This window comes from Platalea leucorodia (genome assembly GCF_965183815.1).
Source record: "Platalea leucorodia genome assembly, chromosome: 7".
NCBI lineage: Eukaryota > Metazoa > Chordata > Aves > Pelecaniformes > Threskiornithidae > Platalea > Platalea leucorodia.
In genome coordinates, this window is record NC_138829.1 from 43699316 (window position 1) to 43725123 (window position 25808).

General features: G+C 40.2%; 2 protein-coding genes across 2 annotated transcripts; one reads left to right on the forward strand and one right to left on the reverse strand.

Annotated features, from left to right (window-relative positions):
* Nucleotides 1–1852: 1852 nt before the first annotated feature.
* NUSAP1 (nucleolar and spindle associated protein 1) lies at nucleotides 1853–14673 on the reverse strand. Its single transcript, XM_082317063.1, has 12 exons — nucleotides 14566–14673; nucleotides 13018–13083; nucleotides 11751–11942; nucleotides 10495–10669; nucleotides 8650–8739; nucleotides 7811–7923; nucleotides 7018–7083; nucleotides 6643–6830; nucleotides 4278–4465; nucleotides 3135–3245; nucleotides 2445–2556; nucleotides 1853–1964 (listed from the first exon to the last, which is right to left on the reverse strand). Exons 1-12 carry the CDS (start codon nucleotides 14656–14658, stop codon nucleotides 1877–1879), a joined length of 1482 nt encoding a protein of 493 aa, XP_082173189.1. The 5' UTR covers nucleotides 14659–14673; the 3' UTR covers nucleotides 1853–1876.
* Nucleotides 14674–15070: 397 nt separating this feature from the next.
* OIP5 (Opa interacting protein 5) lies at nucleotides 15071–19083 on the forward strand (the record flags this gene model as incomplete). The annotated part of the gene is given in 6 exon segments (XM_082318883.1): nucleotides 15071–15359; nucleotides 15580–15646; nucleotides 16620–16742; nucleotides 17294–17375; nucleotides 18786–18854; nucleotides 18856–19083. Coding segments are annotated over 6 exon segments (858 nt in total).
* Between the last annotated feature and the right edge of the window lie 6725 nt (nucleotides 19084–25808).

Genomic DNA, 25808 nt, shown 5'->3' on the forward strand with positions numbered 1-25808 from the left:
GAAACAGCCATAGTTTTAAACTGGAAAAAGTATGATGAGGAATGGTGCTTAAGTGTCACTCAGCTGCTGAAATGTACAAAGAGCAGCACCAGAAGTGGAAAAGGCAGAAGTATTTCAATCTTTAGCCTTGGCTCCTCTGAATAACTAAAAAAAGAAAGAGCTGCCGCTGCCAAGATTGAAACAGTAGCTGTGCCGTGGGCTTGGCTTTTCGTTCCGAGCTGTTGGTGATAGTCCCACAGCTTTACAGAGCTAGGGTGGTTGAACAGAAGTAACGCTCCAAGGCTGGGCTGGGGGGAAACCCCCATCACTCTCTGTTCCCTGAGGCGGCACAGCTCAGCTTGATTAGCACCATTACAGAGCTTTTCTGATGTGTACAATCAGTTTGCTCAGCTTATTGTAAGCAGTCACAGCCTCAGTTGGTGGCACAGAAGCTCAACACCTCCCTTTTTCCGAGAAGTCTGATCTTCAGTAATTTGAGAAACACTTTAAAGACCAAGTGCTGAATGGTTTCATTTCAGCTGTCACAAACTTAGTCTAATCAAAGCACTGACCTCCTGTGCAGTGACCTTCTTTAAGTGTACTTTACAAATATTAAATGTACCTGCATTTTCTATGGCAGAGGCCACAATAAAGCAATCTGAGGCAGTGTCTTATACTGTCATTTTCCTCTTGTACAGAATTACATCACTTAAGAGCAAAAGAGGAATGATGGTTATAATTTCTAAAGATACCAGAACAAACATGCTTTCATACAGTGGTAGGCAGGCTGATCAGTAAGGAAAACTTGTCACAAAAAAAAGACACTGAGTAGTAAATACAGGTGTCAACAAAACTGGTGCTACACTAAGGAGGTAGTTATACATAGTACACTAGATGATACAACCAGCGACAAATAGGATATATACAAAATATTTATTTCCCCCCATTAAGTTTATAAAAAATGCTTGTTCTTGACATTTGAACATATATTTGATAGGACACTGAATTCACCGAAACAATTACTTGCTCAAAATTCTATCTGAGATTGCAACTGCTAAATTGCCTTTCCCATTCCATCCATAATAAATCTAGACAGCTTTTCTATGTATTTTTTAAAAGTAGCAACAGCTTTTAAATCTAAGGTACTGAATGTGCCTCAGCACTACTGTAACCTCTTTTAAGCATCATAGAGATGGAAAGCAGAATTTTTTTAACACTTGCTCCTTTCTATGGTAAATAGCAGAACAACCTGTACTGTTCAAAGCATCCAGTTGGTAATTTGTAAAGCCACTTTTGTGACTTTTTAAAAATACGGTATTTTACAATTATGCTGTGAGCTTTTAGTTTTCCAGAGAGCTTGCATATTTTTTCTTTGCTTGGAAATTCCGTACTACTACATAGGCATGCAACTAGAAGTGCTGAATAATTGCTGTAACAGTTGTTACAGAATTTAAGGATCGATTTGGAGAACAGGGCAAGCAGACATCTCCAGCTCCTGTGATTTACCAGTGGAACATTTTGAAGTTCGCTACCCAAAGCGTGCATTCTAGTGGGTAACAAGGGCATTCTGGTGGAGAAGTCTGGCCTAAGTTGCAAGGAGGCTTCCTGAGCATCTTTCTGCCGTTTACATTTTCTTCTTTAACATCTTTTAGTTAAATGAGTTAAATGAAAACATTATTAAGCAACTAGAGATGGTTCTAAGCTCCTAAAAGTTTAGAACTCATCTTGTTAGAGGAGTTGATCACTAAAACCTTACGCTCGGATACATTTTAAGGTCTCATTCAATGCTCTCTGGATTCCACTAGCTAATAGCAACGCAAACGATACACAGACAGCACAAATATTTACATGACAGGAACAGTATTTACAGGGATTTCTTCCATGTTTCTTATTCCTCCTAACCCACAGACAATCCTCTACGTTTTCCGAGAGCCTGAGCCTTTTTCTTTTTTCTCTCTTGCTCATGTTTCTCACGCCTTTCTTCCCTGAAGGGGAAAAAGAAGAGAGACAGACCACATCAAGTTACATTAAAGGTAGGGACACAAGCAACCAAAGGAATCTGAAGCTGACCAAGGCTTGACATCTATTTAACCAGTGTGCTGCATCTGCCATGGGCAGAGCGCGGTTCCATTTTGGACTGAATCCAACCGTTCAGGCAAATACTTCTGCTTAAGCGTACGGGGCCAACACTCAAGGTAACAACATGTCAAAGTTCACAGCTTCTTCCAAGGTGAAGGTAAATCTCCACGTGCCAGAACTGATAGCTTTCATAGAATGAAAGTCTGTCAGATTCAGAGCTGTCCTCTTTGTTGGCCTTTCTGATACTAGACAGGCTACTGGAGGCAAAAATTGCTTTAATATAAAAGTATTCTTTCCTGAACTGCATATTTAAATCCTAAGACGACAAATGAGTCGTCATATCATTTTAAAGAACACTATTCATAAAAAGTTAATGGTGTACTAACCTTGTCTGGAGATGCGGCTGTTTGTAATCTTTCTTACGTGAAGAGATGTTGCTACCGACAGACTTATTTAGGGCAGTATTTTCTTTACATTCTCCCCAAGGTTTTAGCCGTCCTACAATTTAGGGGCAAAAAGAGAGACTACTGAATTACTAGTTTAGTAATTGTGTGCTGAACATCTTACCGTGAATTTTATACTAGCTAGCCTGTTTTTTTGCTGGTTGACTTTAAAATGAAATGACTCTTCGGCTGTATTATCAGTGTCACCAGCCCATTCCCTACAAGTAGTTTTTCTATGAGTAGTAACAGGTGACTGTACTTATAAGTAACACTACACAGAGTTCAGCTTCTCACACAACAGCGCACTTTACAAAATTAGTCTTTTTTTTTTTTTAAAAGGAGTATCTTGTATTCCACTGAATAGATGTATGCACAGGAAATACAAGGATGATTCTTACATTTATGGGCTTTTGGTCATAAAGACTTACTCTTCCGTAGGGAGGCTCTTAAATCACGTATTATGTAGAAATTTAAGATCAGTCCACAGACTGTGTGGGAATCCAGAGAGGAAGGGAAAGGGACAGGAAGAGAGACTGAAAACTTTGCTGTGTCACGGCTCGTATCAATGCCTTACTTTCTGAGCAGCTGAGTATAAGGGGTACGACCAACACAAACCGCACAGGATCACGGTACCTTTATGTGGCTGATACCGAAGCGGCCTTGAGAGACTCGCTTTGAGATCAAATGTCTTCTTTGTGCTTGTGGGTTCTGCAGGGTGAGCCGCAAACTTGAAGGGAGTGATAACTACAAAAGGCATCAAGATATCATACTTAATTATAGTAGCAAGAGCATCACTGTACATAGCAAGTTGGAAAGTGCCTGTGAAGACCACCTTACAACTATCAAAACCAAAGATCCATTAAATGCTACCACCTGCTACCTCTAAAGACAGAATTGCACAAACACAGCTCACTTGAAATTGGGAGCTTTCGGGTCTGGAAAGAGCAAGGGTTGTAGAGTATTAGCCCGTTTGCTCTGATTATGCTATGCAATGGCATATATAGCTCCATGTATTTTTCTAGTCCTTCAGAGCAAATTGTGTTTCCTAGTCTCTATGCTTCTTTGGGACAAAGTGGATTTTCACATTAAAAAAAGAAGCATTCTTCTGGAACACACCAGCTTCTGATCAGCAGTGGAACTTTCCTTTCCACTTAAAAAAATTATCAATATTGTCGTACAGCAGGACAGGCAACTCTGGGTTCTTGACCTGTGCTAATGTACCTGTGATGCTAGGGTATCAGCTGCTAGACAGCAGAGCTGTGCTGGTGCAGAGAGCATTAGCAATTAGAAGACTTGTACTTTTTCTTACAGAGCTTTAGTTCCAGAGTTAATCAGGGTTGCTGAGGCTGATAATAACAGGTTGTCCTAAAACACAGCTAGAAGCCTGGTGCATGCCAATCCCACAAGGAGATTTCTCAGACCACTGAGAAAGCATCAGGAACTCCTCTCACCGCATACAGGATCTCCCTGTACCTGCTGTATGAATCTCTTGCTATGTAGTCCCTAAAGGCTGAGAACAATTTCTATCCCCTACATCCCATATTAGGCTTTTCTGTAGGTAGCTAGGTACCACATGTTTAAGTCTTAGCACATAACCATTTTAGTCAAAACACTGGAAACCAAAGGAAACAAAGAAACTGCTGCAGTTTCTGAAGAATCAGTCATAAATTAGAGAACGAAATTAAAACCTGGATCTACATGACAGTAGGCTATAAAAAAATTATATGATAATTCAATAAGACAAAGGTCATGATCTGAAAAAACCCAAACATTTACCATCCACTTTACCCTTTGATGCTGTCAGGTCATTATTTCTTGCATTTCCCTTGCTGTTTTTCCGACTTAATAGTTTACAGCTCTTTTGGCTATCAGGTGTGCAGATCTCCTCCAAGTATGGAGACATTCTAGATGGAGTCTTGGTAAGAGAGCGTTTATGCTCATTATCTTTTGTGGCTTCTGAGAACCTGAAAATTATTAGAAACATGAAGACAAAAATTAGTCATCTACAAGGAATGTAAGCAACGTGACAGAATACAGAAGGTTCTGTGTTCTACCTTTCTTACAGGTAGAAAGTTCTACTGCGTATAAGATGTTCACAGCTTATGCATAAACTGCACAAAAAATACCTTTGCTGTCAGTTTTCAAGTTACAAGCCATCATCAATAGCAGTAATATTGGGAATTACAAAGAACTGACTTTCTTGTTATTTTGGAGAGCAAATACATTTGGATGTAATAAGCTAGTAAATTTCTTCACCAACAGATATGATTTACTTAAGATTTAGATCCTGTAGTAAAGTATTATAAACATTATATATAAATATTGTTAATTTGAAAATTCAAATTAAGAAAAACTAAAAGAAAATTAACTAACAGAACTCTAGAACTCAAAGATCTACAAAAGGAAGAAGCTGGCGATTTTAGTCAAAACACACAAGTTACCCACATACCAAGGCACACACGTGTGCTGTATGTATGTGTGTACATACGCACATTTTTAATGTATATGTGTGTGCATACATATTTATATAAACATATGAAAGAAAATTCAAAATCTTGCATGAAGTAATAGCCTTATCAAAAAAGTACTGAGAATAAGCTGAAAACCTGCAAGATATGGAAAGACAGTGAGTAAATAAATGTTGAAGAAAGCTATGTTTTGAGGGCTAGCAAGTTTATGGATGAAGTGCAGCTTTCAAGATCCACCTCAGCACATCTTTGGACAAATGGAATGGAAGCAAATTCTAAAAGTGATGGTTTGGTTTACATATTGCTAGGAATTAAGTAGGGCTGCAGTGAAGACAAAGACCGTCCAAACCAGAGGCAGAACAAATATCGTTTTCATTTGTTGTCTATTGAAATCAAAGATAGCACATTCAAAGTAGGAACAAAGCCAGTAAGATTATGAGCTTGATTTTACACGGAATCTGTAATCTTGAGTTTTGAATAGCAAAAGAACTGCATGCAAAAACTACAAATCCCATAATTATTTATTAGGACTTGTCAATATTAGAAGTCGCACTATCTGATGTAAGAGTAACAATGCCCCCCACACTTTATTCAGGGACAAAAAAGTCCCTGCAGCTATTATCTTGTCACACAAAAGTTGAGAAGTGAAGGTTATCAGAAAAATAGAAAGTAACACAACTGAGACCCGAGATCAACCAGAGATTGTTAGCAGGGGGAAAAGAATACGGGTAAATTATAGAACGTCTAAATCTGAACTTCAGTCACTGTGGACAGTTAAGTAAACTGAATAAAGCTGGAATGAGTACAATAGTTAGAAACCAACAAAGAAATAGTAGAGACAAGGACTTTCACTGAAAACTGGGTAAAAGGGCATTTATCAATGGAGTACCATATGGACCGTCCTTTTGATTCCTTCATTTAAAAGGTTTTTTTGTTCAAGACTTTATAAAAATTAGCAAAAAGCTAATAAAATTTACTGATAACAGAAGTTCAGGAAATATTAACATAGTAAAGAATTAGATTACTGTGTAGGAATAATGAAGTGCACGTGGTGTTTTAAAAGGAAATGAGATGAGGTTTAATATCATTGAGCACGAGCTCATTCATTTAGCAATTCATCACGACTTTCTGGTGTCAACTTGGTTCCCATCTGCTAGAAACAATCTGCCTATAGTAATCAATCACAAGATGAGCCCCTGCTGTGATGTAGAGGGGGGGAGGAGGGAGAAAAGGAAAAGAGAGTACCCAAAACCACCCCAAATGATGAGTCCATTGCAAGACTCACCTGGCATACTGCACACGGTTCTGGTTAAGAAATCTCAAAGATAAATTAATTCAGATATAACAGAGACTATTAGGTTGCCTGACAAAATGGAAAAGCTAAAACAGTAAGAGAAGAAAAATAAGTTTGGCTTGGTTGGCTTAGCAAAATGAAAGCTGAAGGAGGGGCAAGATTCCTCTACCATCAGACATCAAAATGAAGAATCAAGATAGTAACAGCACAGTAAGGCTTAAACCAGCCATAAAGCTAGACTGAAAGTTAGTAATCAGAATTAGTCTGATGTAGTTCACGCTTGGAATAGAAATAATGTAGTCAAATCACAGTCAGTATTGATTATTTCATGTGTATCGTATCAAATTGCTCACTGGTAATTTCGGTTTGTTCTTTTTACCTGACGTTCATTTTGGTTGTTGAAAGGACAGAAGGATTAAATGAAGATTTCCTAGATAAAATGCTTCGATTGGCAGCATTCAGGGAACTGCGTGGTGAGCGCCGGAGGTTACTAGGAGTACAGGTGGTGGAGAATCTGCCTCTTTCTGGATTTGGGCTGAATAAAAATGTTTTGCCACTGCTTTGTTTCTAGGGAAAAGCAAATCATGAGTAAGCATACTCTGCTAAAAATTTATCAGAAAAGCAGCTAAGAGGAAGGGAAAATACACAGTGAATCAGAAGCATACAGTCTCTTCAGTTTTTCCCTTTTTTCTTTAAAAGCATATTTTAAACATAAGTAATTCTATTATTGTTAAATTGATCTGAAAACACATACCTTAGAGTTGTTATGTGGAATGCCTTTTCCTGATGCTCTCAAGTGATTCGATTTTTTGGCCAGCACCTGCCAAAAGTAATTTGTCTTAAGTATACATTGATATACTGCGTGCCATAGAGAAGAGAAATTTAATGTTCAGGAGTTTCAGTGTTACTGTTTTGGTATGTCCATTGATGTATTCATTCATACCTTCATTGACACATTACTGTCACTTTTCTAAGGTCTGCCACACTCTGAAAGAGGCCCTATTAGCAGCTTTCACCCATGCAAGCATGAAATACAAAAACTGAGAATCGGGGCCACTGAAAACAGCATATATTGCATATATTTTAAAGGACAGTCATGTGCAGTCATTGGACAATGGTTCTTTAAGGCACAAAGAGGAACTTAATAGTTAATTCCTGCTCTTTGAAAAGTAACCGACCCCCTTGGTTAAGTTCTGCAGCAATTCAAACAGTTGTAAGCAAAAAATCCAGGAAATCCTTCACAAAAGTAATTGTGACAATTATTTTTACTCAAAACTGACAAGTTATTTATTGGTTCCTAGAACTATTTATAGCCATATGCTGTTAATATATAAAAACTTATACAACTATACAAGTTATATACAAATAATTCTATACCACTATCTATATTAGGACTGCAGTTAAATTTCACTGATCATGACATTCCACTGCATGTACACATGACCAGCTACTTATTGCTCTAAAGAGACTCTACAGGACTTTTGCAGAGAGGCTCTGGAGATAAATGAATACGGGAACACTGGATATCTTCCTGTGTTACCACTTACCTTGACTTCATTGAGAGAACTGCTGCAGTTTTCAATCATTTTTTTTTTCCTCTCAATGTAGTCAGCAATAGATTCCATTTTGTTGAAGTGAGCCTCATGCAACTTTTTAAAGTCTAAGAAGTTCCAAAAATAACAAGAGTCACATATCTGATAAGCTCCTAAGGAAATTTACTACTTAATAGAAGAATCTTGCAACATCTGTCATTATGGTCTCAAAAAAAAATATAATGTATCCCTCTAATTACAGGCTGTGTATACACAGGTAACCAAACAGTATGAAACAGAATCTACTTCACCAGCCACACAGCCACCTGGTGCATGCTCTGGAGAATTGTAGAATCATAGAATGGTTTGAGTTGGAAGGGACCTTTAAAGATCATCTAGTCCAACCCCCAAATTCTGCAGTTAAAGAAAAAAAGAAATACTTCCAAATTTAAAAGAATGAATGCATTTTATGAAGTGACGAAAATAAGCTAATACGTAGTAATACAGCATAACAGTAGTATTTATGAAGTGAAAACTAAACAAGCAGGAGTAATAGCGTGTCTTGCTATTCTTTGTTGTTTTGAAAATCATGAATGCAAGTATTATATCCAAAAGACATCAAAGTGTTCGATAAACCAGTTTTATAACATACCTGTGAGTCATTTACTGCTGTGAGTTTACAAGTTGGAAGATATACCTTAAAATGCAACCTTTGGGAACTTTTTTGTTTGCTTGCTTTTTAAAGAGAGGATGTTCTCTTCTTCAAGCAGAAATAAAAATTTGGGTTGTAAAAAACTGTAAGTCAAGTCTCCCTTCACACACAGACAGTACATCTAGGTGGCAGGTTATCTTACTTGGTGTAGTAGCTTTCATTCCTGTTTTCCCAGACCTAGATGCACGGCCTACATATACAGGGATCTTCCCTTCTGCATGATGAGCATCACCTGGTACAGTAAGATTAGACAAAATTGTTAGAACTCCTGGAAAATATTTTAACGTCATCACAACCTTTTTTAAAAGTATTTTTTTCCAAAACACACCTTATCTCCCCAAAGTGGGTTTAGGTTTGGAGAAATAAAAACATCAGCTGGAATGGATATGTCCTAAGTCTCTCAAAAGCCTTTTAAATGGTATGTCAGTAACAGCATGTCTTGACAAACTACAAGCCCAAAGTGAATCTTACAATCATACTAGGTTGCTTTCTTTTGATAGTAAAGTATTTTACAGGGGAAGTTAATAAGAAAACTATGCTTGTGCTAAGCAAAAACAACTTTAAATTCACAGGTCTTGATCTGTTTAATAAGCTAGTGTTTTTTAAATGTTGATAACGAAGAAAAAAAATACCTTTTTGACCAGCTTTTCTGCCACTGCCTTATACACATATACAGAGGCTATGTTCTTCTTATTATCTCTACTCTCAGGTATAGTATTAAGCTCATGTTCACATTTTAGTGACTAATTTTATTAAAAAAAAAAGAAATCAGGTAAAGACTTCGTATTGAGTTCAATATTTGCATATCAAAAGCAAACATTCACATCCCCTTTAAAGTAAACTTGGATGACCTTAATATATTGAAAGAAATCCTCACTGGAAGTAAATATGGAGGGTTATGGGGGGGGGAATCAACTTTTCAACACTAAATGCAGACATAGTATTTTTCTGTCACACAGCTCTTGCTGTCTGAAATCATTGAAAAAAAGAAAAACAAACAAAAAAACCCTGAAAGTAATACAGTTACTTATAATTAGTTATAGGAAGAGATGAGTACTGCGGCAACTGTCAGGATGAATGCTGCCTCAACCAAAACGTCCTCTACATATTCTATTGCTTCTGTTTTTAAAAGAACCTTCATTGCAAAATCCTCATTTTCTAAATTAGTTTCAAAAGTATAGATGTCCTCCAATAAAAATGTCCCTGTAAATCCTACCGAACAGCAAGAATATCCATAATACAGCTCAAGGACTACGTACACTTAGTTTAACAGGAGCAAATAATGGTATCTCTTATTTGATAGACCCATAATAGCGATAAATTATCAGACTGGGCAGACAAACTCATTTCTTCGTGTCAGCTGCATGCACAAAGGAGTGGGGGAGAAATTAATTCATATTTTCAGCAGCATCATGTTTGAAGGTCTAAAAAAGTCACCAGATAGAAAAATGATCCACTGTAATACATTCAGATACTGTTAGGCAGTTTAAACAAATTATAAAGGATTCTGTCTTTATGTCCTTTTCTACTCATTTTACTCCTGGGAAGAAAATGACAAAACTTGTTCATCTGTAGGAAAAGAAAAACGAAGCATGAGGAAGGAAGCTTTCCCTTTCTTGCCACTTTTTAAAGGAGCCAAGTAGCATCTCGGGGGTATTCCAAAAGGCACTGATCCTAAACAAGGTGCACAACTCAAACACACTCAGAACTTCGGGAACTCTTTCACTAAAAACATCAGGTCCAGAGTTCTGAAGTCAAAGCCAGTAGAATTCCTACATTGCAGAATTTGTGGATTTGTGTTACAGTATGTTGAACAAAAAAATACACAAACTCGAAGGAGACAAATTTTTTTTTCTGGTGTTCCCAAATAAGGTACTGATCACCAGACATGCCACAAAAATCTTTGCAGACACAATAATAACCAAAAGGTGCATCTTTTTAAGTAGTACAAATTACTAAACTTACTTTTTTGAAATTTTCTACTTACGTTCATCTCCACTACTTTTAGTAGAAGTCTTCTCTGGTTGCTCTTTCTGACCAGTACCCGTCCCTGGATTGTCAATAGCTCTCTTTTTAGTTACTTGTTCCTCATTTTGGAGTACCTTCTGTCCCTTTTCATGCTTACCCTGAGGCACTTCGTTTTCTTTCATTTCGGAATGCTCCTGCAGTTTAAACACACTTCACTTAAATAGTTTGTTCCAACTGGATATAAAGAAAGGCTGCTGTTCTGAACAATCAGTCAGTGGAACGGTTTGCACAGGGAGGTTGTGCAGCCTCCATCCTCAGAGGTTTTCAATATCAGATTAGATAACACCTTAAGCGTTGTGGTCTAACTTCATAGTTGACCCTGCTTTGATCAGGAGATTGAGCAAGAGACTTTCTGAAGTCCAACCTGAATTAACCTATGAAATACTTACTCTGTTATTTCACAAACAGATCTATATTAGAAAGCTTTTATCTGCACAGCTATAACATTTTAGTATAAAATTGCCTTTATTGACAGAAGTTAATTATTTGCAAGTAAAAATAAATTCACTGGCTATGTTACTTTTTACTATTGTAGCTTTGGTTACTGTACAATTCTCTGTCTAACACTAACAGACTAACACTCCTCATCTTCTCATTTCCCTCCTCTAAACCAGTAAAAGTCTTTCACACAGTTCTTAGTTCACCCACTACTTGCATGTAATTCTAGAGAAAAATAATTCTACACCCATCTCACCTTGAAACTTCCCCTCCCTCAGTCATACAACCCATGAATAAAGAACCCACTGAGAGGAGTGGGAATTAAAAAACTGTGAAGTGTAGGCAATCATCCAATTTCTGTTATTTTTTTCTCTATAAAGAAAGTGAAACCAACCTTATTTTAGATAAATTCTGAAACTAGTCTAATATTCAGAATACTGTGATGAACTAGTGAAAGCAGTCTTACATTCAGATAAAGTGTTTGGAATTGTATATTTCTTGGAGGAATTTAATTCATTTCCTTGAAGTAATGACTAACAAGTAATTTCTGTTCACTATGGAATAGCACACAGTCAAGATATAGACAAAATCAATGCTACAAAGTACAGAAGACCAGTACCGGAACATTTGCATATGAAATTCTTATATACACACACACACACATATATAAAAAATGTATACCACGTGCTAAATGGTGGTAGAACAAATCAAGTGTGTTTAAATTATGCTTGGGGGAAAGGGGGTGGCCAGCACACAAAACCAAGCAATGCAAATCACCTCTTTCTCAGCAGAAAGACCTGTATTTTCTTCAGTGGTATTAGTTTCCTCATTGGAGTTCCTCTTTTTTCTGGTCATTTTCTTTTCTTTACCACGTCTTTTTGTAATAGAACACACTGAATCAGCCATAATTTCCTCCCGATTGCTCAGTTCATCCAATTCAATGGAAGCAGATGCACTTTTTTCAGAGTCCTGTAGCAGAAAAATACTATAATGTAGAACGTATCTGACACAAACATAAAGTAGATACTCCAAAAAGTTTCAATTTTATTACTGGAAAAAGTATGTCACACAGAGGAAAAAAAGTAGCATGCCATTTAGTAGCATAGCAGTCAAGAAATTGGCAATATCTAGATTTCCCTAAACATCAAAGCTCATTGTTTGAAGACTTTAAAGTCCTACAGTTGTTTCATTACATAGCATTTTAATAAGATTATAAAAACCGAATACTCTCTATTTCGAATCTGACTTGCAGAATGCTGTGACCCTCCCAGATTCGTACATTTCTGTGGAATACTCTTCACCAAAAAATCAGAGCCTCCTCCATGCTTGTTAAAATTAAAAATAAGGTGACAAGGATTACACCAGTTCCTCAAGCCTTTAAAGAAGATTTTAGAGGAAGCACTTAAAGGGAGAGAGTTTAAAAAAAGCAGATCCCAATTTACTTTCTATCAAAAACGTAAAAAACATCGCCATACCCAACAAAATAATTCAGCTTACAGAGGAGAAAACTTTAAAAAAAGTTAAGAAAACAATACATTAAGAGATGAATAGAGGAAACATCACAATTGCGTCACTTTCATTATAGTGTCAGTATAAGTAAATTGTAGCAGGTGCAAAATGCTTTCCAGTTAATATCCAGTCCCTTTCATCTAGGCATGCAAAAGGAATAAAATATTTTTATATTTGGTACTGGCTAGTGTCTGGAGCTAAACAAGCAAGAATTCAGATTTGTTCAATGGAAATTAAATGTTAGTGTTCACAGAGAGTAATTTTGAACTGATGCTGAAAAATACATTGTTAATTTTGGCAGCTGAAAGGAAATCAGCTTTGGATCATATAGGAGGCCATTTCAAAGCTAATATTAGCACATCTGTTTCTATCAGTACATGAGCGCATTAAACTAAAGGCACTACTAAGAAAAAAGTATTTTTATTACAGTTTGTGTCATGGTAAAAAAAAACGCCTTTGGTACATGCCTTGCTCTACTAGTTACAAAGTTAGGTCTACCTCTCTTAAAAAGAATGGCTGATTTATCATCTATTACCATATTTTCATTTTCTTGTTTTGTTCCATGAAAGTGTTGCTTCAGTGCTTTCAACAACTTGTCTGCCTGGAGAGAAATTAAAACAACATATGAACCAAATATTGCATTAAGTTGTCATAGAAAAAGCTGCATAAAGCCAACTAGTGTCCTATAAATTGATCCAGCAAACAAGCAGAACATTTCCTTAATCCAATGGAATAAAGCATGCTTAGAGCTTCGTTCAAGTCAGTCAAATTAGAGAAAGTGCTTAAGGCTGCAGATAAACGTATAGCATATTCTCCACAGAGGCACAAATTTCCCTGACTAGGTTTCTTCCGGTCTGTTTATTTTCCAGAGTTTAATTGTTCAAGGATGAATGAGACTGTTTTTACCAGCACTGCCTAGCCAAACATGAATTAAAATTGTATCAGATTTCTGCAATAACCTCTGTCATGCCCATACTACATGCAAAGCATTCTTCTCATCTTTTGCATATATTCAACATTAATAGCAATAGAATAACAACAACAAAATTACATCCTTGATATTTTAGGCTATGAAAGATGATTAAATACCTAATTGGAAGGGTCAGCATAAAATCAAATCTAAACTAAAAGTTTAAGAACAAAATAACCCAGAACTAAAACCCCAAGCAGAAGTCTTAGTCCTGTCAGGACAATGAGTTCCTTTGTCCACCTAAGTCGTGGATCTTCTTTCTTTTAAGGCTTTATTCCTTCTCCCGCGGGTATTGCAGCAGCCTGACCGCTGCTGAGTGATTTACTGGCAGTGCCTACCAGGAGAGATCAGGCCACTGTCACAAATCTGTAGCTCTAGGCAAAAGAGATGGGTGCATGCTTAAATTTCTCGTTCTATAACCACGACTGTAAACAAACACACGCAGTCTTGGCCCTTAAGGCTCCCTATCGTTATTCTTCTTCCGATTCCTAGTCATAAAACAAACCCCAACTACCGGCACTGGGGGGCACCCAGCGCGGTGGCCCGTCGCGGCGGCGGCCGGGCCCGGCGGTGCCAAGCACGGCCGGGACGCGCTTGCAGAGCTGCGGGAGGACCCCGGGGGGTGCAGCGTGGGGCAGCCCCGCGCCTCCCCTTCTCGATGCCTCCCCAAAAACGGAGCCCCGCATAATCAGCTTGTTCTTTGCGTGTATGCCCGTAACGAAGGTGCAGGCGCACAGCGCCTCGCGTTACGGGCGGGAACTAACGACTGGGACGCGTCTTTCTGGATGAAGGGACGCTTCAGGGCGAAGCTACCGCCGCTCCGCAGGCCCGGGCCGTGACCCTGCCAGCACCGCCGCCAGCCCCAGGAAGGGACGGGGCCCGAAGGCTCCGGCAGCGCGGTACTCAAAACGAGAACGACGTCCACGGGGACGGGAGGGGCACATTCCCCACACGACACCCGCTCCCCTCAGCTCCCGGCCGGGCAGAGCGGGAGCCCCGGAGCCGGGGCCGCTCTTCAGAGGGCGGGCGGGAACCCGGAGCTTCCCCCACCCGCCCCTCGCCCAGGTCCGCGGCGCTGCTCCCTCCCAGCCGCGGCAGCTGCCCCCGCCTCACCCGGAGGTTGGCCTTCAGGCCGGCGGCCTTGGCGATCTGCTGGAGCTCGACGTATTTCAGCGACTCCAGCTGCTGGAGCGAAGAGAGCGCCATCGGGGCGTCGGCTCACCGCCCCACCAGCGCCAACCGCCGCGCTTCGAATCTCGCGCTCAACTGCCACGGCGCCCCTTGTCCCCGCCCCCTCCGTTCGAACTCGCCCGCCGCGCCAGGCCATTGGCTGGACGAGGCAAAGGGGTCGGGCCTGAGGGCACGGAAACCACCAATGGCGGCGCGGCCACCGAGACGCGCTTTGTTTCAAACGCGATAGGTGCTCCCGGCGAGGGAGAGCCCTGCCCTCTCCTGCTTGATTGGACGGCGGAATGACGCAATGCGGCCCGTTTCCCAATAGTCTCGAGCGATGAGGATTGATGCGTCCGTCGTCCAATGGCAACGCAGATCTGTGAAGAGCGCTCCAATTGCGAGGCCGGGAGGGCGGGCGCCACACTGGAGCGCGGGATGGGAGAAGATGGCGGTGCGCCGGCTGCTGCAGGAGCTGTTCCAAGACCCGCAGCTCGGCGGGGCCATCACTGTGGAGCGGCCGCCCTCCCCCGCCGCTGCCGCGTGGGTCGTGCCGTCCTCGCCGCCTTCCTCGTCGCCGGCTGCTGAGGCGGTGCCGGCGTCGCCACCGCGGCGGCAGGGGCCGCTGCCGGAGGACTGCGCCGTGTTCCAGTGCCGCGGCTGCTGGGCGGTGCTGGGGGACTCGCTGCACCTGTGCGCGCAGGAGGAGCGGCGGCTCGGCGTCCTCGTCTGCTTCAGTCGGTGCCCGCCTGGCGGCCTCGGGGCGGGGGGGCGCCCGGCCCCGCCTGCCGCCGGGCAGGGCAGGGCCGGGCGCCGCGGGGAGGTCCTGGGGGTCCGGGCTGGGCTTCGCCTTGGGGGTCCTGAGGCGGCGGGGTGGGAGGGCGAAGCGCGGCCTTGCGCACGTCTCGGGGTCGGTGCGGGGGGTGCGGGTTTCAGCGGGCCTCTCTTTCTCCTCAGAAGTCACGAACGATGTGGCCTGGGAGGATTCGCTCATGATCGGCCTGGAGGGAGCCCTGCTGGGATGGTGCGTAGCTCACCCCCTCCTTGCTTTTGGCACCGGGCCCTGCCGGGCACGGCCGCCGCGGTAACCGGGTGGGCAGAAAGGGGCTTCTGCACTGCTGGGAGCCAGGAGCTCCCCTGAGTTGTGCGCTGGGGCTGCTTAGGGGCTTGGTAAACGCCGAAGTGCTTCTTGTACTCGTGCTTCATCGTTTCGGATGGAGAAACCTTTTGTAGGTATGTAGCTTTCATTTTTATCAAAATCAAACGTTATGCTGCTCTAACCTTCGTTGGTGGAGAGGAACATTGGAGCAACGCGGTAAAAGACAGCCTAGCCTTTAGGTCTCTTTCTTCTGCTCCGTCCCTAAAAGGTCTGTTACCTAAATTAAAACATCTCGGTTTGGAGGGGTTTTTTTATGCTGAAAATAAATAACTGCTGCTGCTGTATTGATGAGCCTACAGCTAGCAACAGGTTTGGTAACTCTGGGATTAGTCTAATGGGAAGGATGTAATTATCACCTGAGGACTTACAGAACCAGTAGTTTGCTTAAATGATGTTTCAAGGCTATTTTACAAACTGCAATGGCTGGGAACTTTTTAAATACAAGACTTGCCTTCCCCCCCCCCCCCCCCCCCCCCGCATGAGGCAATAATCTGTTTTATCAGGAGGAAACTCCACATCTATGACCTGGCGCAGGCATTTTTTTACCAGTTATATCATGTTTGAGTAGTATAGCCTAAACCACACTGTGATAATAAGACATGGTATTTTCGTCCTTAATTACAACTTCACTTACTACAGAGATTATTTATTGCACAACATGCCCAACTTCTTATGTTCACATTCTCTTTGTATGTATTATTTCTTTACGGAGAAAGCATTATTATGTCTTGTTTTGCTGTCCTGATAGACAGGAAGATTTGATGTCCTCTGACAAGCATGCAGTATCTATGGTTTCAGAACCTTCTGTTTAATAATATTTTTCACTTTCTCCTTTTAGTGCTTATAATGCATTATCCTGTCGGTCATGTGGCTTGATCGTGGGCTTCATTCTTTATTCTGCCTCCAGTGACCTGGCGTATCTCCGAGGCTTCTTCTGTTTCTTCAAGGACAGCATCCTCTGGTGAGTATACGGTATTCTTATGGTCAATGATTTCACAGGAATTTGTAAGTTATTACAACAGGGTGTACAACTAATCAACAGATAACAAAAGTGGCTTTGCTTTTGACTGAGCACTTTAGTGTGGGATTTTAATATCCTCTATGTTTAAATTGTTTGTATTGGCATGACTCCATTTGATTTGCCTTCCGTTTCTTCAGTGTCCCGATGTAATGTCAAGGTTTAAATTTAGTTGTTTGCAATACTGAAATCTCCTTCAGTTCCAGATTCGCTTAGCTATTGTAAGGTAGTTCCGCGATAGATTGAAGAAGACTTGACTATAGAAACTGTAAATTACTTACAGCTGGTGATGAGAGGATCTTATGATTTCAAAGTAAAACCATTGTTATGTTTTTAATATTTTCATAATGTATTGACTGCTTTTGGCAACAACTCTATATCTGCTTTAAAATCACGTTAAATAATCTGTCTAAACAATGAATGCAACTATGGGGTTTTTAACTGTTTTTCTTGTTTGGTTGGTTGTTTTTTTTTTTTTTCTTTTTGTTTTCCAGTTATCTCTTAAAAGACCAAATTATAATAGAAGCTTCTAAGGTGCATTTTCCTGCTGTGACCTTAAAGGAACAACTGCGGAAAGTAAGGTTGCTATATTAATTTGTATGGAAAATATTTTTTAAATGCTGATATTGTTGGATATTAGTCCAAAAATATTGATACAGTTACTTTTTTTAAGTGCATAAGATGGAAAAAATACTGACTTATAATACAGTGACTGACTTATATGCGTGAGACACGCAAAACGTTTTCTAGAACCGCTTATCTGCAAAACATATGCAGTTCTAGCTAATATTCTGGCAAAAGTGTGTTATCCTTTTATCTCTACACTTTGAAAAGAAAAAAAAAACAAGAATTGTTTAGACAGACTTTATCTAAGTATTACTACTTGTGTTGTCCCTAGAATTGATAAGTCACTGTTGAAGAACTTAAAAAAAATAGCAATTTGTTAATTTGAAAGGGTTACTAGCACAGTTGTATTTTGGCTATGTAAGCTCAAAACAGCATGGCAGTATTTACTTGTAGTTTCTGAGACAACACTGGAACCTCCCTCCTTTTTTTGGTGTTTAAATTGGATGTTGTTTACTGTAACTTGGTTAGTTGTTGACTTAGTAAGTTGCCTGTCCCATAGCTCAAATAAAGTTACTGGGTGTAGGAGACAGCCAGTGTATCCAGTATGTGTGTGCATACTTGTTACTTACTTTTTTTTTTTCTTGTTTAGTTTCTGTTCGAAGCATGGAAATGGGCCTGTGACATTTCTTAAGTTTTGTCCTCTTTAGAGTCATCTTCCAGTGTCTTACCATAAGATCAGTGTTTTTATAGGTCAAGTGAGGCTAAAATGCAAAAATCTTATCCAGGCAAGACTTTTAAAGTTGAGACATTTTTCTGAAGTAAAAAAATGGTAGTACTTCATTGCAAACACAAATTATGTGACTGCGGAGAGTTTGCTTGTTGACTAGAGCAAGTGCAAGAATCTGGTCTTTGCTTTTTGAGACATAATGTCAGCAGGATTTTATTCTTGTGCTTTAGATGTGTTAACTTAAACCCCAGACTCTGGAAATGGCATTTTTGAGGGACTGTCCATTTATATTCCTAAGGTGATGATGAAACAGTCTGTCCAGATAATTGTCAAAGAAGGTTTCTGGCTGTGTAAAAACTTGTAATGAGTTAACTAGGAAAGACTGGATTGATCGTAGTAAGGCTCCAGCAACTCTGTTTCCTTAAGTAGAGTATTTCCACACATCTCTGAAATGGGTTATGCTGGCACGCATTCATCTACCTCCTCTCTGTAGCACAAGTCTCTGATTTGGGTGCCAGTTTTGGCTGTACTGGACATGCAGTGTAGAGATCAAAGCCCAGTATAATTTTCCATCTTGAAAGTCAGCTGCTCTTTAGCTGCTGAGAGTGCGGTGCAGATCATTCAAAGATTCAGTGTTAAGACGTTTTTCTTTAGTTTTAAATACTCTTATTTCTTTTTTTTTTTTTCCCTAGCTGAAAGAGAAGCTTGTGGAGGTCCACATTCGCATAGAATTGCTGATGAAGAAGCTGGAGGAACTGGAACAGAAGAATAATGATGTGGCAGGAAGGCAAAGCTCTGCATCAGATGCAGTTAGCCTACTGCCAGCATATGCAAGAGTCAGGGTCAACTAATAATACGCTGTTTTCAAGAACTGCTGGAGTTGTTTCTGCATCACTGCTGAGTTTGTTCATTATGATGAAACAATGCACCAGAACAGGTTTGACTGTTGATCTGTCACATTATCTGTGTATAGAAAGAACCGATGCTTAAGGGCATCCCTTCAATCTAATGGGAACACCTGAAAATCTGACATGCTGAAGTTATGCTTGGAAAAATGAATAGCTCACCCATGCAGCACATCACTCTGAGACAGTATAACTATGACTTTGATTCTCTCTAACGACTTCAGGGGGAAAAACGGCCTTTGAAATACCAAAATCGGGTTCCTGGAACTATGCAAAACATACTAACAAGATGATATTCAAGAGGAGTTATTATAAATCAAATGTTCTTACAGAGATCTAAAGTTCTTGTTCTACCCTTTCATATAGATACAGTGTTAATGGCAGCTAGCTGTTCATCAAGTGGCTCATTAGCCGCATCTGGTATGCGAGGCAGTGCTAAGTGGCCTTTTAGTTCTTTGAGTGCATGTGGCCTGCAAAAGGAGCAAGCTAGCACGTCATGGAAGCTGCACAGCGTGCTTAGTGCATGCGTCTGGATGGCACAACGCTGGCTGGAGCACAAGGTTTTGGATTTCACATTCAAGGGCAACCCACGTGCCTGCCAGGTCCTCTGGAAGCGCAGCCCCGTGGCTGCACAGGGCTGAGTCAAGTTCTGGCAGCTCCGTGAAGGAACTTGGGCTGTGAGCAACTGCCTTTAGCAGACTGGAACCTTTCTTTCTGGGGCCGAAGCGGTGAAACCAAGGAACAGTCTTTTCTTCTCCTTCGCTTCTGCTCAACCGTGGGAACACTGCTGTGCTGAAGTAGTGATGACCTGCCTGCTGCCTTCCCTTGGCCAGTCAAGATGTTTCATAAAAAATACCTAATGGGTACTCATTGGGATCTCTCTGTTTTGAATGGGTTCTGCTTCTTTCCAAACACCTAGAAAGTAATTTGATGGAAAAGAAAGCACACTACTTACCCCTTCTTATTGGGACAGAATATCTTTATACCTTATTCTTGTTTGTTGGAAGATTAAGGGTCTTCTTTTCTTAAGGATTAAGCAATAACATAGAATATGAACAGCCATTCTGCAGGGGTGCTCTCTGTTAAATTCTAATACTGTATGCTATCTATCTAAATTATTTTTTTATTTTTTATGTTTCACAGATTTGACAGGCGTAAATGCAAAAATGCAGTGCTTTTCAATGGCAGCTGAATTCAGGATATCAGAAGTAACTACCTGAAGTAAATGTTACACTCCAGCAAGATCTGTTTCATTGCCTGTAGTGATAGATGTTATCTTTGCTAAAATGAGCTCTATCCTGAACCCTTAATGGGAAGGCTGTTCCTAACAGTTGTCACTTTATATTCATGTAAAGTTTGGATTTGCTGTATTTGGTTATTCCATTAAGAACAAATAAGTTTTTGAAGTTGTGTTGTGCAGTGACTATTGCGTTACGTTTAAGGGCCTGTTGGTCTTTAACTGGGGCCTTGTGACTAAACTCATTTTGTGCAAGCATCTCCCCATCTCAGGTAAATGTTTTCCATTGTATGAATTCACCTTTCTGTTACTTTCGAAGTGACAGCCCTTTTGTTGTTGCATCAGTCTAAGAAACATGACTGATAGTGGGACTACTCAGTTTTGCCCTTTCGTTCTGCTTTCTGCATTGAGACTCTTTCTTGCTCTGTACTTTACATCTATACTGTCTGCATTAGTGCTAAACTGTCTTGCTTTGTTCAGCTAAGTGTCCACCCCTAAAAGGAAAAGAAAGCTGTCAGTTACATTTTTTTGATATTATCTTTACAGTTGTAAAGAAGAAACTTTTTAAATAAAAAAAGCTGAAATTCAGAAATACATATTGCGCAGATCACATATAATATCCTGTGGGTCATAAGCCCACTTCTTTTCCTTAGATTATGTTTGCAGAAAAAGACCATCAGTTTTTCTTGCTTGGGTCCTGGTTCATTATGAAGCATTACATTAATGGTTCCTCATATTACTTACTCATTATTTGTTTAAATTCATGCTATGTGCTAAATAATAGCTGGTAAATTTTTAAACTACATTTCTCTCATCTTTGGAACTGGCAGTTTTTCTTGGCACTATCGCCTGATGTACCTGCAGACAGTCACAGCAGTACAGTGTTCCAAGTAAATTCTGTTTTAAGAAGCAAGCCAACTTAATTTACAAAACACAAAATAAATGCGTTATCTTCAGTAATTTGAGATGAACATTTACTGAGATACCAACTTAAACCTATGGGTGCATTTTAAGTGACGCTTATAAACTTTTATTCCTGAAAGATTCAGCTTTTGATCCTACAGCCTGTCCCAGATTCAAATTCCTGTTAATCTACAATTGATCAGTGAATATTTATTTTTCTTATTCTAGTGCAGAACCTAATCTCCTCTAACCAGGCATCTGGAGAGGGGTATTCTCGCTTTAAGTGCAGCCAGGGCCAGTCTGGCTGGGGAAGGATGGAGTCTCTATCTAAATGAATACCAACCACTTAGAAAGCAAGTCTCCAGGTCAGGCCTCCTTCTGTTAGCTAACCAGCAACTGTCTCCTCTGGAATCTAAAGACAAAACCAACTAGAAAATGAAACACATTAAGGTGATTGAACAGGCTAATGAAGTAACAATCATACTGTGAATCCTCTATAAGCTAGCATAAGGGTTAGCAATCCGTAATGGGTTTTGGAAAGCTTGTAGGAGGGTTGGGAAGCCGTGGCTTCTTCAGCACAGTCCTTCCTTGTAAGGTGGTGTCGTGCTGCAGCGTTACAGCACTTCCCAAAACTGCTTTCAGCAGCAACTGCAAGGAAAATTGTGCCTCCCTGCAGGCTGCGACATGCCAACCACAGAAGGAATTTTTCAGAAATGTAGTTGCCAAAACAGTAAATGATCCACATAGATGAAACAGTTTTCTGAAGGGCTTATTACTTACAGGCATCTATACAAGCAACAGAAGCTTTATGCTACCGTCTAAAACAACCCTTGAAGCTTTTATCTGGTAAGTTGCCCATCTTAATATGAGTGGAGTAACAACTTTTCTTTAGTTGCCTTCCAAGAAGTCAGAGGCTCTTGTGCCTGAAGTCTGCTGGAACAGCTGGACCCAGAGCAGGTATCCAGCAGATGTGAGCTTAGCTCAAAGTGTTAAGTTTTGACAAAGGTACAAGTACAAACACATCTCAGGAGTGGAGTGGAGTGTATAGTAAGTTGGTTAATTTGTCTTCTGAACAAACGACACATCCAGTTTTAGTGCATTCTCAGCCTGTGCTGCTTTATTGCTAAAAAAATTTGTATACAGGTGCAGAGTTTCCAAGTTCATTTTTAAACAGTTCCTCTTTACAGTGTCAAAAGAATAAAATCTTATCTTGAAATCCTCAAAGATGCATAGATATAAAAGCAAGCTGCCTTTTGGAAAAACATTAGAATTTGCAGGGAGACGTTCTTTCACTGTTACCATGTAAAATGTGTGCAATGGGAATACATGGTTCCTAGTGACACCAATAACTTCCTCCACTAATCCACGCGAGCATGCCATCAGAAGTTCAGTATAAGTAGTATTTTTCTAGCCTGTTTTTTAAGTACTAAGGTAATTTTAAAGAATGTATAACTAATACTTCTCCTTTGCTGTTATATCGTGCTTTGCTAAAGGAGGGTATCTTTGCTGACATCCTAAAGTAGCTTATTCCCCAGGTTTTACATTGAAGGGAACAAGCATTAACAAAGGATACAGCTGCTTACTCATCACACAAAAGAAAATATATTTAACAGGGTTTAAAACCATGCGAAGTGTTCTAAAGAATAACCACTAAGAATTAGGTGACCATGGTTAACTGCTGGGCTAAAGTTGTTTTACAAACTCCCTTTTTGCTTGAAGAAATTGGCTCAAAGGATTTCATTTAGTCTAACTTCTGATACCATACATTAGTTATCTTCTCTTAAAATATTCCTATCTTCGTTTGGCAATTCTTGCCTATCTAGAAAGCATTCATGAGAAAAATGCAACTCCCATTCTAAACCCAAAATCACGGTGCTTTATGGATGGTTGGCTATGAAGTATGAACAGGAGTTAACTTGACACATAATTTCTTCCTCCAAGACACTTCCTCTTTCTATTGAAGAAAGAGGACTGAGCCTCTGTACATGGAGAAGTGTTCTGCACAAGTTAAGCCCACCTACAAAATTAAGCTAAGCTACAAGTATGGAATTCTGCAGTAACAAGCTAGTATTCTACATGTTTGAATACAAGTTTAAACTTGGAAAAGTATTAGTGACATAGGCTATGCCACACATTCTATGTTATTTTCAAACTGCCAGCAGAAATTCACTGCATTATCCACTAAAAGACTTGGGAAATATTACAGAGAACACACTAAAAGCTTACAGAAAGATGGCACCCAAATTCCCTTTTATTGAATAAGTGAAATAAAGAAAAAAAGTACTATTGCAACCCGTGTTGCAGAAGATAAAGACCTTCAGTGATCAAATCTCATTTTCTGTTTTTAAAAATCTCTTTAAAGAAAAAAATATACAAGATTACCAGTATTTTCAGGTTCATTCCTGCAGGTGCCATTATTGCTGGCTGGTACCAGTATGCTTCAGTACAGCTGCCTATGTGGCTAGAGAGTTACCTGAAAATACTGTCTATTAAAAAGCTATTCAACACCTGAAATATATGTACTGTGCTTATTAATTTCAGTCCTCTCCAAATAATTTCTCTCACCACACCCAAGCTTATTACCTACTGTCTGGCAAATACTACACTCAATTTGAGTCTGTGGTTTCTGTTACTTGATTTTTGTGTTGTTTTGTGTTTGGTTCCCCCCCCCCCCCCCAGTTGCTCCCCCCTGCACCTTGTAAGAAACTCTGCACCCTTTTCCTTGCTACAGCTGCAGCAGGTGAGAAACCTCATCTCGCCCCTAAACATGCTTAGTTCATGCCCTGCTTTTTACATGCTCAGGGCACTAATATGAACCAGACAAGAGGTTATAAAGGCAAGTTCTGCTGATCCTGGTTCCTGATTTACAGTTTTGGTGCCATGCTTCTGTCCCTAACTATACATTCTGCCCCTTTCTCTACAGAGGCAGCACATTCTCTAAAAAAACAAAATTTGAGAATCAAAGCAGGAAGTTCAAGCTATTGGTATATTAATTCCTATTGCTTCATTATGTATAAATGCATATCTCAATTTACTGGTAATAACTACATTACACTAGACATTTTGAATCATGCATAATTAGAATACTAGCTCTAAGATTTGGTTTGTGGGCCTGTGCCGCTTTCCTTCAGTTTCTCCATGCAGTTTTTCATGCCTAAGGCATGACAAACTAGCCACCTTTTATTTGACCTGCAAACACACTCATTTGGAGGGGAAGTGGAGAGGAGCAGACAGGATTTACATAGGACACACTAAACAAACAGTAAGTTACCTCTTATCTTTAACCTTACATGTTGTAAAGCCTTAGGGAATCTGTATATGACAACCTGGTACATAGGCTCAGAGACAGAAACACGCTCTGCTGACATCATGAACACCGACACTTTCTCTAAAGCTCAGGAGAAAGTGTAGAGCAGACTGAAAGGGAAAAGACATCAGAATCCATGGTTAGCGTTCTGCACTGTGCAACGAGACACCCTGTTTCAACTGCTGGCTTTTGTGTGCCAGTCAAAGCGCTATGAGGGCAAAATGCTGGATCAGTCAGTAAAAGAAATCCAATGGAATCTAACTTGAACTGCCATTGTGCAGCTCTGTACCTGAACAGCAAGCGGGATTATTAGTTTTGGAGGAAGACCAGACAGTTTCCTAGGGATGCAGGAAGCAGTTACTTCTAAGATTGGTTATCCATCAAAAACTGTTCTTCTCTTCTGTATTTTTCCCTTCTCTGCCCAAAAAACACACTGCCAGCTCTTGACAATGTAATCCTTGCGTAAAGTGTCAGTGTCCCGAAGCTCGGTACAATTTCTTCTCACTCACTATCAAGGAGTCTTTGCAAGACACTCTTTTTTGTCCTAAATTTGACAATTATCCTCAGTTGCAAAAGGTGCAGTTCCTGAAGGTGCAATTCCCAACACAAGTACTGGCTAGACCTGCTGCAGCAGCACTACTGGATATGGAAACAGCATATACTTGGATCACCTGGGTTCAGTACTGCTAAAGGAGGCATGTCAGTACTGGTCACTACACCTTTGATACCCCACACCGACACGTGGTAGCATCGAACACTTCCACTTAGTTTGAGAAGCAGTGAAATCAAGGGGGTTGGAGCAAAAGTCGTGCCATAGTACAAGAGCTGAAAGGCAAAAGGATTCCTTTTGTTGCTGGGAATAGTAATTTCTGGTCTAGTAGCCCATAGAATACAGATAATTATAGAAAGTCTGAACCGGGAAAAACAGGCAAACAGCTTTACCAGGTTACGTCGGTCTTGATTTCCCCGCTTCTCTGAATGAATAAACTGTTGAAGAGTTCTATTCAGTCACAAAGTTCATACTTCTGAAGTATGAACATGACCGTGTTTTCATTATTATTTCATTATTATGTAAATGTACTTGCTGACCACAGACCAGAATAAATTTATAATTTCTCTAATGTAATCAGATAACAATCAAATTAAGGTCCCCTATGGCTAGCTTCCAATGCTATCAATAATTCAATAGCTGGAATTTAAGCTGATTACAACCTTCCAGATCAATTAGCTTTTCATACACATATTACATATTAGCCAACACTTAATTTAGACATCCTCATGCTTATCTTGGTTACTTTATACTGTAAAAATGCTCACAGCCTTCACAGTCCCGTTATCAACTTATGAAGAGCCAAAGGGCTTC